The following is a 13,778-nucleotide window of genomic DNA, read 5'->3' on the forward strand; positions in this document are numbered from 1 at the left end:
CCTGAACTTTAAAATTATCATAGAGTGCAGATCTTCTAGCAAATAAATTTTGGCAACAAAATTTGTTTAGTGTTTTTGCCATACAATAAAAGAAAACAAAAAACAAAACAAAAAAAACTTCATCAGAGGAACAACAAAATGGACCTAAAGATTCACCGGAAACATTTTAATTCCATTTCTATAGAAATTTAACAAATTTTTTTTACTAATCCCATGATTACCAACAAACTTTTTACAGGTATATTTTCAGAATGAATCCCATTGCTATTATGATATATTTTCCCCCTTCTCTCTTCATTAATACTATTTTGAAAGCACCAGTTACAAAACTGAAACTTGCTAGTTAGGGTCAGATTCCAAGGCAATAAATTCCTAGTCTCCATTAGCATTGTTAACTGACATAAATCAATGAGAAGCAGAGTGACTGCTCCTCTGAAACCTTGTATAATAGCATGTATTTCTCTGGGTGAGAAACAGAAAAAAACTGAATTAACTACAGGGGAATGGCAGTTGTGTGGTAAGTGCTTTAAAGATTTAAAGTTTTATAACGAAATTGTGAAATACTTGTTATCAGGTGTAACAGTGTCAGATTCTGAGCAATACAGTGCAGTCTACTTTAATGAGTGAGAAATTTTATCAAATAAGAGAGTCCCTTTGAGACTCAAGAGTTGGATAAAAATCAATGAATTTTAAGTATCAACTTCGGGTTATATAAATCTTTAGAAATTATAAGATGATAGGATTTGTATTCAATTAATGTCAAAATATAACTAGATCTATCTACAGAGTAATTAAGTTTATTCAGTAATGTCACACTTACCTTTTTTTTCACCTCTGGCCTAAACATGTTGAGGAGTCCCTCACTCTTTGTGCAACAAAGGCTTGTTTCCGGCTATTTGACCAAAGAAATCTAATCATGAGTTTTTAATTCCTGTTGGACACAAGCTGTCTTTAAAGGAACCAGTTTCATGAGTATGTTGAATGTCCGAAGATGTGGATGGCTATCGGTCAGTACAGACCAGGGTCATCTGTCAGCAAAGTAAATTGATTACAGTAATTTTATCTTTTAACTGAATTGCACATCATAGTATATTGATCCTAGTTGAGTAATCTGATTCAATTTGTGTGAAATTGTTTGAAATACTACTCGGTAAAACTAGATCTGGAACACAGATAAAGTTATGTTTGGACACTGGAAACCCATCAGAGGCACTGAGTAGATTAACCTAATTTACCTTTCATCTTGGTGTCATGAGTAGTCTAAAGTCCTATAAACATAGAAGTAACCTCTTAACAGAGGGCCTTTTTTGTTTTGTTTTGTTTTGTTTCACTTTACAAGGGACACACTAGCAAATTTTCTTTTTTTCTTTTCTTCACTAGCAACTTTTCTTGATCTCACAAAGCACATTGTATTGATGCCCTGAAAACGGTTATCAGTGGTTATTCAGTGAATACCTTAAATTATTTTTCTGATGGATGATTCTCTTTTCAAATGAGTCAGTTGAACTGGATTAAAATGAGCCAGTTGAAGCTAAAAATAATTGATCAGCTGATCGGAACTGGAATGTTGAAATGTTGAAGAGTCCATTTTTTTTTTAAATTTTAATAAGATTCTGTGCTTCATTCTATCAATGAATAGAAACATGTCTGTAAATACTGGAAAAATAGTATCCTCTTAACGCCATTTACAGTAAAAGCAACAGCTCTTTTACTTAAAACATTTTGTCTCCTTTCACAATGAGAATTAGTATAAACAGTGCTTTAAATCTCTATACAGTGTATCCAATTTCAGTTCTTGTGATTTATGCTCCTGAATTTTAAATTTCTTTAGTACTTTAAAATTGGTTTTTCAAGACATTAATCAAACCAATTTATTAACCAAACCTGCTTAACCATTATTGAAAAAACCACCAGAACAAGTAATCCAGGGTGTTTATTTTGGGAAATCAAGTTATTGTCATTCATCACTTAATGGTCATTGAGCTGTCTTTAGGGGCCTATAAGTACTAAAGGCTTCCAGGTGGCAGGAGGATGAGCAGCAAGGCTTGGAAGCTCTTGACTACTCTTGCTTGACAACATTCCTTGTGTTTTGCATCTGCATTAAGTCTTCACAAGGAGTCCCTGACTTCTCAAGAGTGGAAACCTGTCATATCAAATTAATAGTATCTTTTTTTTTTTTTTTTAGTTTTTTTTTTTTCCCTGAGACACCTGACAGTGGAGATTAAAAAATTTTTAAACACAATTAATTCAACCTAGTGATTATTATATATATTTTTTAATTTTGCAAGTTCAGGATAAAGCCTTCTTCCAAGCTTCATATATTTCTAAAAATTCAGTTGTGTGTATTCCACAGTTATGTTCATGGTTTATCTAGTTGCACGAAATACATTTGAATATATATTTTATTACTGCTATAACAGAAAAATAAAAGGACGACTGAGGTCAGAATGTTCTTTCTAGTCAAATACTGATACCATTCATTAACACTATCCTTTGTTCAGATCTATTTAAATTGTTTTCTCCTCCTCCACTTTCTTTCAAAGATGTTGGGACCGTTCTTAAAGTAGTTTCAATTCCTAAGGAGACTTGGCATGATTTAGAAGAAGTTCTGCTGGAAGAAATGACAGTTTTTCGGGTGAGTGCTGCTTAATTTCAAGTGTCAACAAGTTCACTTGTATGTCTTTCCCTCAGGACAGCTGCACACTGAACTTGGTATGGACAAGGAGTCTAGCATACCCTTCTAATTAGCTTGTCAATTAGAAAGCCAGACACTAGTCAAAATAAACCTTGAAGCTTTCAATGCTAGTTAAATCTAAAAATGTAAAGAAATATATTCTTGGCTCATATTTTGTTTTCTCAATAATAAAATATATGATTTACATTTTCTATTATTTATATGACTTACCTCAGTGAATAAACTCATGTTGCTTCCCACCCCCAAATCTCCTCTTTCATGCATTATGATATAACTGGGATGAGAGATAACTTCCATGAATGTGTTAAAGGAAAACAATCAGTCGGAATGACAGGGAAATGAAGACATTTCAGTCATTTTTTAGCTTATTCATGAATTATTTTAATCACATTTTCTTAAATCATTTGTTAGCAAAAGAGGTTTGAGGTTTTTATGTGACTGGTGGCAGATATGTTATGGGTTCCTAGTCTCCGACAAAGAGAAATACATAGATATTTGTTCCTTTGTCCAGAATCACAGATGGGCCAGGTAAATTTGTGTAGTATTGGGGATAGAGAAAGCAGGATATGGGTTGAAGTGAGAGAGGAGAACCAAAGTAATATAACATATACCACAATATCTGTTGTTTCTTTTAGGTTGCTAGCTAATAGGAAGAGTTTCAACTGAAGCACACCTTGATATGAATTATTTATGAGATATGACAGGGAAATACATGCCCATAAAAGGTGTTACTTCGGTTTTTATTAAAAGAATAGTGCAAACATACGAGGCATTTGTAACGGCAAAATAAACTGGAATTAGAAGGATAGGCAGAAAATGGAAAAACATTGGATCATTTTTTTAACCCACCGTGCGTTCTTGCTCACTATTCAGGAATATTTTGAAGAAAAAATAAAGTAGAAAATGGCAAGCTCTGAATATATACTCATACAATTAAAATTATTATCGGCACTGAAACAGATAACTGGTCAATCAGGACATAAATATCTTGTAATAAACTAAGCAGTGTTCTGTTGGAAATAGTTTGGGCTCTTCAATCACATCTACATAGCTTTTCTTTTTGGAACGCTTATTGGTCTCTTTGTGCTTACCCATCAGTGAAGCAGCAAATGTAATACCTGCTTCGCAAGGAAGCTAGAAAAATTAGAGACACTTACATAAAACATCCAGGATGGTGCCAGATACTATGCTCAAGATTTTATTAATACAATTTTATTGTTTTAACTTAGCTACACTAAAAGTAATCCACATTTCCAGTGGAGTTTTCTGTTAATCCTTGGTTTAACTCTTCAAAATAATAAAAATCATCATAATTCTATTCTGATTTTTAAGTCATGTACTTTGGCCTTACTTTATATCTAGTACAAAGTAATAACTAATCACTATTGTTCATAAAAGTCCCATTTCAATATTTACACATTGATACTTTAGCCTACAAATTCAAAAATACGGTTATCCAAGTGGACTGTGGTAATAATGTAGAGCCCCTTAGATTTAGCAAATAAATCACGGGCACTGAGGGGTGAAAAAGTAAATTGCTGCCTTGTGTTCATTGTTGTGTCTCCAGAGCCTAAAATATGTTTTCAGCCAACATCTGTTGAATGAAGGAATCAGTATTGATGAAAAAATGAAATATGAAAAATTAAAGAATTTATGGTCTTCCTCAGGGAGGCCAGACTTAAAGTGAGGCACCAGAATATGTGGAAAACAAACTGGGAACAGCAACAAGTTATCCTGCTGACTATATCCCATAGTAATCTCCAGTGGAAAGAAAAAAATTACCAACTCTATCTATTTAGAAATTTATATTGCTGCCACTGTTGCAAATGAAGTGACAGGAAATATTGAAATATTATGTTAACTTAAAAGTATCTTAATTATTTCCAGACTCTTTTGTATTTGTCAGGTTTCGGTTGTGTGTTTCCCTTCAGTTGTTGTATATTTAATTCCCTGTGTCTCTAGGATTTTAAGTTTATATTTCATACCTTAGCTCTGTTCTTTAGTACATTAATAAAAAATTCTAGTTTGAAAAGATATTAATTTAAACTAATATGTTAAATGACTTAAAATCTTGAGAGGTTGAAAGCCTACAATCTTGTAAGCAAAATATTTAATATCTATTAGATTTTGTTAATATTTTGCAGTTTCCAGAGAAATAACACAACTGAATTAAGCCTATGACAACTATTGGAATGATGTATTTGTGGTTTTTAAGATACCATGAGAAAGGTTATTGATCATTCCCTAACAATTAAATATAAACAGATAATATTGTGCTGGTAGAGAAATGATTTTTTGTGAATTTACACGTTCATAAAAAGATTGTTTGCAACCTGGGACACATCTCCTTCCATAGACAAATGTTCCAGTTCTCTCCCATATTTTCTGTTATGCATTATTGTCATTATTATTTCTTTGGCACTCAAGTAGACAAAACATATTTGGGCAGAGTTTAGAGAAATATTTACTTTTAACATTCTATTCTATCAGGCAGAGTTCATACATATATTGTGGTCTAGCAATTGGAATATTTCACTGTCAAACTTTGTTTAATTTTGTAGTGGGAGGGAAAAAAACACAACACATTAAAGCAATTGCTATATACAGTGAAACAAGCAGAGAAGTGTTATAGTTTCTGTATTTCTATTTGAGCCTTGCATGTCATTTCATTTAACATAAAATGAAATTAAAAAGTGTTAAACTGAGCATAACAGTATTTTGACAAAGTAAATAGACAAGGAACAGATTTGGAGTCATAGTAGTATCTGATACTCTTAGAGTTTAATGTCAACCAACAAGTTAATTTTACCAAAATATCATCTCCAGGAGACCATGTTCATTATGTGTCCTTGCTTGGCCAAATAACCAAACTTCATATAAAAGCCTGAATTAAAGCCAGTACTATGTCCATTGCCATCTTGAGATCGGTTTTAGGAAAACACCCTGCCTATCACAGAACATTCCAGTGGTTTCAGTTACATCCAAGAGACTTTTTTTATTCTGGGTGAAATCAAATCCCAAATCAGAGTACAGAAAGAAAAATATTCCTCAGCAACAAAAATTTCCATTTTAGAATAAAATTTTAATAGGTAATAAGAGGTGAAATAAAATTGGCATTGGTATAGGAAATGATTTTAAATTGCCATTACATATTCAAAATGGTATTGAAATGGTATTGAAGTACTAAGACACAAACCTAATTCCAAGTATTACTTGTAATCATAAATCTGTATTTAGATCATATTTACTAGTGATTCTGAACAACTTGTTTAAAGTCAATTGAGCCTCAATTTCTTAATTTCTTAAATTTTTAAAGTTTTTATACAAATTAATTTTACTAGTAAATTAATATTAGAAGTAAGGTATTACTACCTAACTGTGGGATCTTCTTTCCAGTCCAAGGAAGATTTTACTTCTGAGAGTTGCCATGCCTTTAGTACGATGGGTTTTATTTATAGTCCTACTGACTGCAAAGGACTGCAAGGCAGTTATATTGATAACACATGCATTTCAAACTCAATTTATGCAATATTCCATGAACAGCTGAGCTAACAAATGAAAGAGTTTAATTTTCATTCAAATGTAAAACATAATTGATGCTTTCCAAAACGTAGTCTATTAACTCATTCTAAAGGAGCGTCCACGTGCTTAGCATCCTGGGAGTTATGTCGGATTCTCCTGGGATCAGCAGGTTGAAAAGCTCTGCAAGCGCAAAAGTTTAATAAGGACTGGATTAAAATATCTGAAAAAAATATATGGCAAATTAGAGTCATAGAAAATCTTGAAAAAATGCTAAGTTTTTAATTTCATTTTTACTCGAACACCAATTAACTTTGCAATTGAAACCAGTTTCATGAAAAAATGCTTATGAAGCTACATCTGTTTTAAATGGAAGTCATATTCACCACCAGCTATTTCTCAGAAAAAAAACATAGCTTATTTAAATGGATGTCATCTTAATATATTGTCTATTAAAATTCAACGGCAGGCAGCAAATAGCACATCCTATTCCAAACTGTTACTAATTTCCTGGTCCAAAAAATAAATAATTTTCTTTTAATTAAGAAATTCTAGGATTTAATTTAAGGATGTTGAAATCAGGGGCACCTGGGTGGGTCAGTCGATAAAGCATCTGCCTTTGGCTCAGGTCATGATCCCAAGGTCCTGGGATTGAGTTCCTCCTATCAGGCTCCTTGCTCAGCCGGGAGCCTGCTTCTCCCTCTGCCTCTTGCCCCTCCCCCTGTTTGTGGGTGCCTGCGCTCGCATGCACTCTCTCACACACTCTCTCTCTCTCTTCCTGACAAATAAATAAAATCTTTAAAAAAAAATAAGAGTTCTGAGGCATAATGAAATTTAATAGAGGAAGCAGTCAAAAGAAATGAGTAGTCAGTCATGCCATATAAAACAAAGAAGTCCAGTAATAATAATATAGACTGAAAGTGTTCATTCACCAATACAGTTCATTGGTGACTTCTGCTTCTGAGAATCACAGGCCACCTCTCTAGGGGAGGGGCTAGCCTCAGGGGGCTGAGGAATGAATGGCGCTGAATGGGACATGAACAAGACAGCGAGTATAGAATCCTTACTTAGATTATTTTCAAAGGAATTTCAGCTGAACTAAAAAGATTAAGGAAAGACCTTTTTTAAAAAAAAGGCTGCCTTTAGCTCAGACAAATTAAGTGGAAGGAACAGAATGCAATGGGGAAAGTGGAAGAGATAGGAGAGAAAAGGAGAAATTGGTAGAGCATTCTTTCATCATTCATTTATTCATGTAACAGATTTTTTTGAGAACTTAAAAATACCAGAAACAATCCCAGGTGCTAGGAATATAGCAGTGACTGAAATAGCCAAACATCCCTTTCCTAAATTAGAGTGTGGGGGGTGGGGGGTGGGGGTGGGGGGTGGCTTACGGAGACAAGAAAGAAAAAATATGAGATGCCTCTGCTGCCCCTGCTTACATCCTGTCAGCCTTATCTCCATCCACCGCAGCCTCACTGTGTGCCCCAGGACTTCTCTGATAGCAGGCAAAAGGACAGGAGTCCCAGCTAGAGGTGTGGGAGATTTAACACTCCTGTGGGCATCCAATGAGTAATGGACTGAATAAATACTTTTTTTGGTACAAACCTCAGTGGACAATTTTGAGAGTCACAGTCTACTATCTCCAGATTTTCTGTCTCAGTGGTGACTTCCATAACATATCTTTTTTTGACTTTTTCTCCTTCCTGTCAATCCTTCCTTCCTCATTCCTGCTCCCTACCTGCAGATAAGACCTTACCTCAGACACTGCTTTGGGGTATAAGGGGAAACTCACAAGACACAAGATAAATGTTATGTTTATATCATATATATGTTGTTACATATATCATATATATCCATTAATGCAATATGCGTGTGTATATTTCTAGATAGTGATAAGCACTAGAGAAAAAACTAAAGCAAGTAAAAGATATGGGGGTTGTGTGTATGTGAGAGAGAGAGAAAGACAAAGAGATTTGAATAAACACTATGTGCCGAGCACATTTGTAAAGTACTTTGCATTTATGAACTCAGATTTAATCTTTTCATCAATCCTACAGGGAAGATACTATTATACTCATTTTTAAGATGAGAAAACTGAATTACAGAGAGGTTATACACCTCACCTACCATCATACTTGTGGCCAGGTTTCCATTTGAATCTATGCAGTGTGGCTTCAGAATCCAACTCTTCACACTTGGCTCAGGGCTCAGCTTTAGTCACCTACACAATCAGGCCTTTTAAGATTATTCTTCCCACCTAAGCCCCTTTCTCATCAGCCACCTCTGAAATCCTCAAGCAGTCTCCTTCTTAATATTTAGTATGTCCACTGATACAATGGAGCACAGTTCAATGAAAGTAAATCTGAGAGAATATAAGCTAAGTGTTCAGGTGGATAGTTTTTGGTGGTCTAAGTTAATCAAAGAGTGATATTTATGTGTTCATGATAGGCTTCAGCAGAACACTCATCAGAATATATTGGTGGTTATCACTTCTGTAGTTATTATCTCTGGATAGCCTGTTGGTAGAAATTGAAGTGATCATGTACTCTGGTAAAAATGTGTAGTGTAGGCCTTTGCACATTAAACAGTCATTTTGATAATAATAAAGTAATCTCATCCTACCCTGAGCTCTTACAGTCCTTGACAGCTGGAAACTAGCCTAATACTATCAACTTGTCATTGTTGTTATTAGGAGCTGGCCTGGCACTGACAGGCCAGTGTTCTCCATTTGAGTGTACAAATTCTCACAGAACACCAGTATCAGACAAGGCTACTCTGTGACCATGATGAATCAGGAAAAAAGCAAGACCATTCTATAATCCTGTCTGAAAACAGACAAGACCATAAACATTGTCCAAACTGCCAAGAAATGACCAAATATCCCCCTATCCTGCCTATATGAATAATGGCTGCTGCTTTACCAAATATTGCTTTAGCTTCATTCTGCTCTTCCCTCCTCCTAAATAAGATGTATGAAGAGACCTAATCATAGAATTACCTGTGCTTTCTTTGACATCCCATGCAGAGCAAACACCACTTGCTTGAAACCTCCCTCAAATCAGCTAACAGAGGCTCAAAACATATGTGTTCTTTCTAACACTCTTTTGCTGGGCAGTCCCATAGTCTCCCTAACTGCAATGAGCGATAACTCAACTTGATCAACTACAGATCTGTATGTCTTTGACTGGAAGACATTAATACCCTCCTGTTGTCTGTTCCACATATTTAATACTCATGTATGTAGCTTCCTCCATGTATCTTACTTCCCATTTATATTGCTTCTTGTAGGCACTGAAATTAATGCTCTAAAAGCTTATTTTGGTGTTCTGTGTTAATTGATATTAATGACTTTCTAATTGATCAAACAGTTCACATTTTCTTTTTCTTCTTTAGGAGCCAACTATTATTTCAGCAATGGAGCTTTCCACCAAGCAGGTACTATCATTATGTATTACAGTCAATATTCTATATTTTGTTGATTTTGTGTTTCAGTTAGATAAACATATTTATGATTCATCAAATTTTGCAATTTATTAACAGTAGTTCCTGAAAAAAAGAGAAAAGAAAAAACATTCTTACAGTAAACTAGTAGAATGAAAATTAAAGATCCTTTTCATTGCCACATGTTTTTGACCAATCTTACATTCCTGTAAATATATTTCTTAGATCATTGTTGGTTGTAAGTTTTCATTTATAGCATTTTTTGGGGTCATTGTAATATTTGGTCAGTAATTATTTTCATCTATCCTTAAAAATACCATTGGTGGATATTTGAGAATATAAATAACTTTATCATTTAGTTTAATTTGCATGAATAAACAACATATATTTTATAAGCTAATAAAATTGTGCACTGGGCTGTATATGTTTGGAGGATCTTGACTCAGAAGTTAATTTTACTTTTTCAGTAGTGTTGTGTACAAGAGAAAACACTTAGCTTGGCTACATATAAAAGGAGAACAGTAGAACAGTCACTGCCAAATGATAAGTTATTAAACTCCATGAATTCAAACGTTAAGGGCAGCATGTTAATAGTCTTTGCATTCACATTGAATGAATGCTTTGGCAACACACTTAAGAAACACAAATGACTTCTAAGTGTTAAATTATATGTACAAAACAAATATAATTTTAACTTCTAATAAATTATCTTTTCCCCATAAATGTTATATAGCCTTTCTAGTCAGTGTATCAATGGTAACTCAAAAAAAAAAAAAAAAAAAGGCTTGGATACTGAATTGAAATTAATTATTAAATAACCTAGCAGAAGAAGCTAGAATGGAGTAGGAATTACTTCACTGACTGTTCCAAACACTTATATATAAAATTGCTAAATATGAAAGTCATTTGGCTAATCTTACTCCTGAATTGTTTACATGTTTTATCTCTGACCATGCATTAGCCCTTGTACAAGACACTAAAATACTGTGCCAATAACAGTCAGTGTATATCCTTTCCACACTTACATATCAAAATAGATTGATAATCTCCAAGATATTTAGAGAAACTCAAGAGTGCAGATATTATTGACCCTGATACTGTTATCTTACACTTCATAAGTATGTGTTCACCTGTTCTTGTAATCTAAAAATTGTCAAATGTTGGCAAGGAAATCCGGGGATTTCCAGAATGGAAGCTAGACTGGGATATTCTTTCCTTTAATGATTTTTAAAATTATTTATTTATTCCTTGCTTGGTTTCATTGCCAATCTTAATTATATTACATATAGTTTTATAAAATATTGCTTTTTGTTTAAATATTTTTAAGTATTTTAAGAATTGCCTATTAAATGCAACACATTTCACCAAAAAAAAAAAAAAAAAAAAAAACAACCCACCCAAAATACCAAAAACAGTTCCATCAATTTAAAATACCATGATATAAGAAAAGTATTCCTGTCCTTCATTTTCTATTACTGGAAGTTTGATTTCAAGAGATTTGAATTGATTTTACTCATGCTCATGGAAATTTTAAAAGTGAGGCAGTAGTTTCAAGAGGGACAAGCAGTGTTGCAACTAATTTTCTGGATAAATGGACTCATCGCCTGCTTATGACCCAAAACTTGTTAAGGAGGATAGAGAGAAAGCCTGTGGTGATGTTAAATTGGGCAGAAAAAGCACATCAGGTTACTTGCTAGGGACTGGATTATGCTCAGTGGTGCCTGCAACCCTCCCCTATATTTCATTTAGATGGCATAATTAGTTTTGCAGTTTTTTAATAGTACTGCAGAATAATTGTAAAACGAAAACTAGACTTGAGTTGTGTTTAATTTGGGGCATTTTATCACACTTTAAGTTTTTGTGGCGGTAATTTTGTTTTTTTCTTCCCATGTTCCCTATTTTTGGTTTTTTCTGCTCATGTTTATTTCTCTGGTTTTCTCCTAAAGAGATATGACAGATTTAGATACTATTATTTAGATAGTAATCCTTCCCAACTCCAATGTCATATTCTTAAAAATTTAAAACTATGAATTTTGCTTATGCTTCTTAAGTTATTGGCCAATTCTAGAGATCTTTTCGTTTGGTATGACCAACTTGATCAGTAGCTTTTTAAATAGTTCTGACCACAATACAGGGTTCCACAAGTCCATATTCACCAATGCCAACCATTCTTGTGGATACGGCTGCCCCATTTTAATGGTTTCCTTAAATGTCACATGTTGAGCACCTGCGTGGCTCACTTGGTTCCGCATCGGACTCCCTGCTCAATGGGGAGTCTGCCTCTCCCTCTGCCCCTCACCCCCCTTGTGCTCTCTGTCTCTCTCTCTCTCTGATAAATAAATAAATAAATAAATAAATAAATAAATAAGAATTTTAAAAAGATGCCACATTTATTTCATTTTTTATTGCATTGTGATTGCCTGCCTTCAATACAATCTGAGCTTTTTTTTTTTTTTTTTAATAAGATGATTTTGAAAGAGAGATAGAAAGGATAGGAGGAGGGGAAGTTCCTTCCGTTAAGTTCTTTATTAATATTTTTCAAATCATGGTCAACTGTTACCACGTTCTGGTTCTGTGGATGCTTTAAGAGAAGTACAAATCAACCTAATTTTCTCTAAACAAAAAGCTTAATAATAGTCATCTTTTCCTCCCAAGGACTTCAACTACTGCTTTTTAATTTGCCATGGTTTTTAGGATCTTTTGGTTACTAATAAAAGATGAATATAGTAAAAGGTTGAGCATCCGTAGTATATACTGTATTGTATATACTTATACTAGAATATTGAAATAGTCTTCACTACTGGGATGGAATAAGCAATGTGTATCAGGGAAACAGTTATCAAGGTGACTGTTTTAACAGTGGTTTAGTTTTTATTGTATTATGTTTTCTCCCTTATTTCCCTTTCTTTTATTAAGATATGTTAGTTGGTTAGCTCTAAGCACAGAATTATTTTCTATATAGGCACTTTTTATAACCTCTTTAATTTCATAGATTCTAATAGATACATCAATCTTCATTCAATTTATGTTTGTTTATATATGTAGTTCATCTTCAAAAGTTATTTATAAATGTAATTTTAATTATATCCTTTGCTGTCAGGCAATTTGTAATATTAAAAGAGCACACCATGTTTCAAAGACTAGCTTTTCTATAACTTCTTTTTCATTTATGTAGTGGGAAATTAAAATACACGTTTGAGGTCTTTTCAATGTACTGTTACATGATTCAGTATTTATACAACTTTCATTTAAGGCTTACCATAGTCATTCAGTCCTTTAGTACAAGAAAAGGGAGCTATGATACTAATTACAACAAAATGTGGAGAAATCACAAAACAGTTTTATTTGTATTTTATCTTGTATTTACATGTATTTGCAACATTGCTCAAATGCTACATTGGCTAAACTATGTAAAAGACATTTTTAAAACTGTACTGAAATCCCGGATTAGCTGCTGCCACAAAGCTTTTCCCCCGTAGTCTACCTCATTTGGTAATTGTAAATTCATTGAACATAATGGCATTGTAGTGTGTTTTATCTGAGTGCATACTTTTAAAGATCTAGTTAAACATGCTCATTTTGTGAATAAGGAAGTAAAGTCTTACAAAAGTTAGGGGAATGGCTCAAGATGACACAGAGAATTAATATAGGGCAAGATCTAGAATCCAGGTACCTTGATGGCCAACGTAGCACTTTTCAACAACAGCCAAGCTTTGTGTTCAGGTCTGCACCAGCCAGAATGTACTTGATTCCCCATTTGATGATCTTTCAAATGAAAAGCAATTTAGTAGTTTTGTTTAAAGTAATCTTCCTGGAGGTAGTGCAAGGACAAGACAGTTGATGTTGAGCAAAACTTAAAAATGCAAGCACCAAAACTTTCCCCTATTCCTTCTTATAGGAAGGCAGACTACATCGCTGGCAGTAATATAGGGCACCCATGAGTCAAAAGCAAATGATCCCTGCCTCAAGACCAAGAGAGTACAGTGGCAATGTAGATTTGCTGATTAATCAAAATTACAAACAGCAGAAGTTAAAAAAAAAAAAAGCTTTCTAAGAACAAAAACCTTGAAGGTTTGAAAATTATATTACTCAGTATCTTCTGTCTTTTACTTAATTTGTATCT

The 13,778-nt window shown here is 33.7% G+C and overlaps 1 protein-coding gene across 2 annotated transcripts in view; it reads left to right on the plus strand.

Annotated features, from left to right (window-relative positions):
- Positions 1-13,778, plus strand: part of SEMA3A (semaphorin 3A) — a 446,060-nt gene that overhangs the window by 412,229 nt on the left and 20,053 nt on the right. For both annotated transcript variants that reach the window (XM_045793365.2, XM_045793366.2), the window contains 2 exons: positions 2,544-2,635; positions 9,608-9,649. In XM_045793365.2, the coding sequence (XP_045649321.1) occupies positions 2,544-2,635; positions 9,608-9,649 (134 nt within the window). The remainder of the gene's footprint in view (positions 1-2,543; positions 2,636-9,607; positions 9,650-13,778) is intronic.

The sequence above is a fragment of the Ursus americanus genome, chromosome 3 (assembly GCF_024610735.1).
Source record: "Ursus americanus isolate L20-20 chromosome 3, mUrsAme1.1.p, whole genome shotgun sequence".
NCBI lineage: Eukaryota > Metazoa > Chordata > Mammalia > Carnivora > Ursidae > Ursus > Ursus americanus.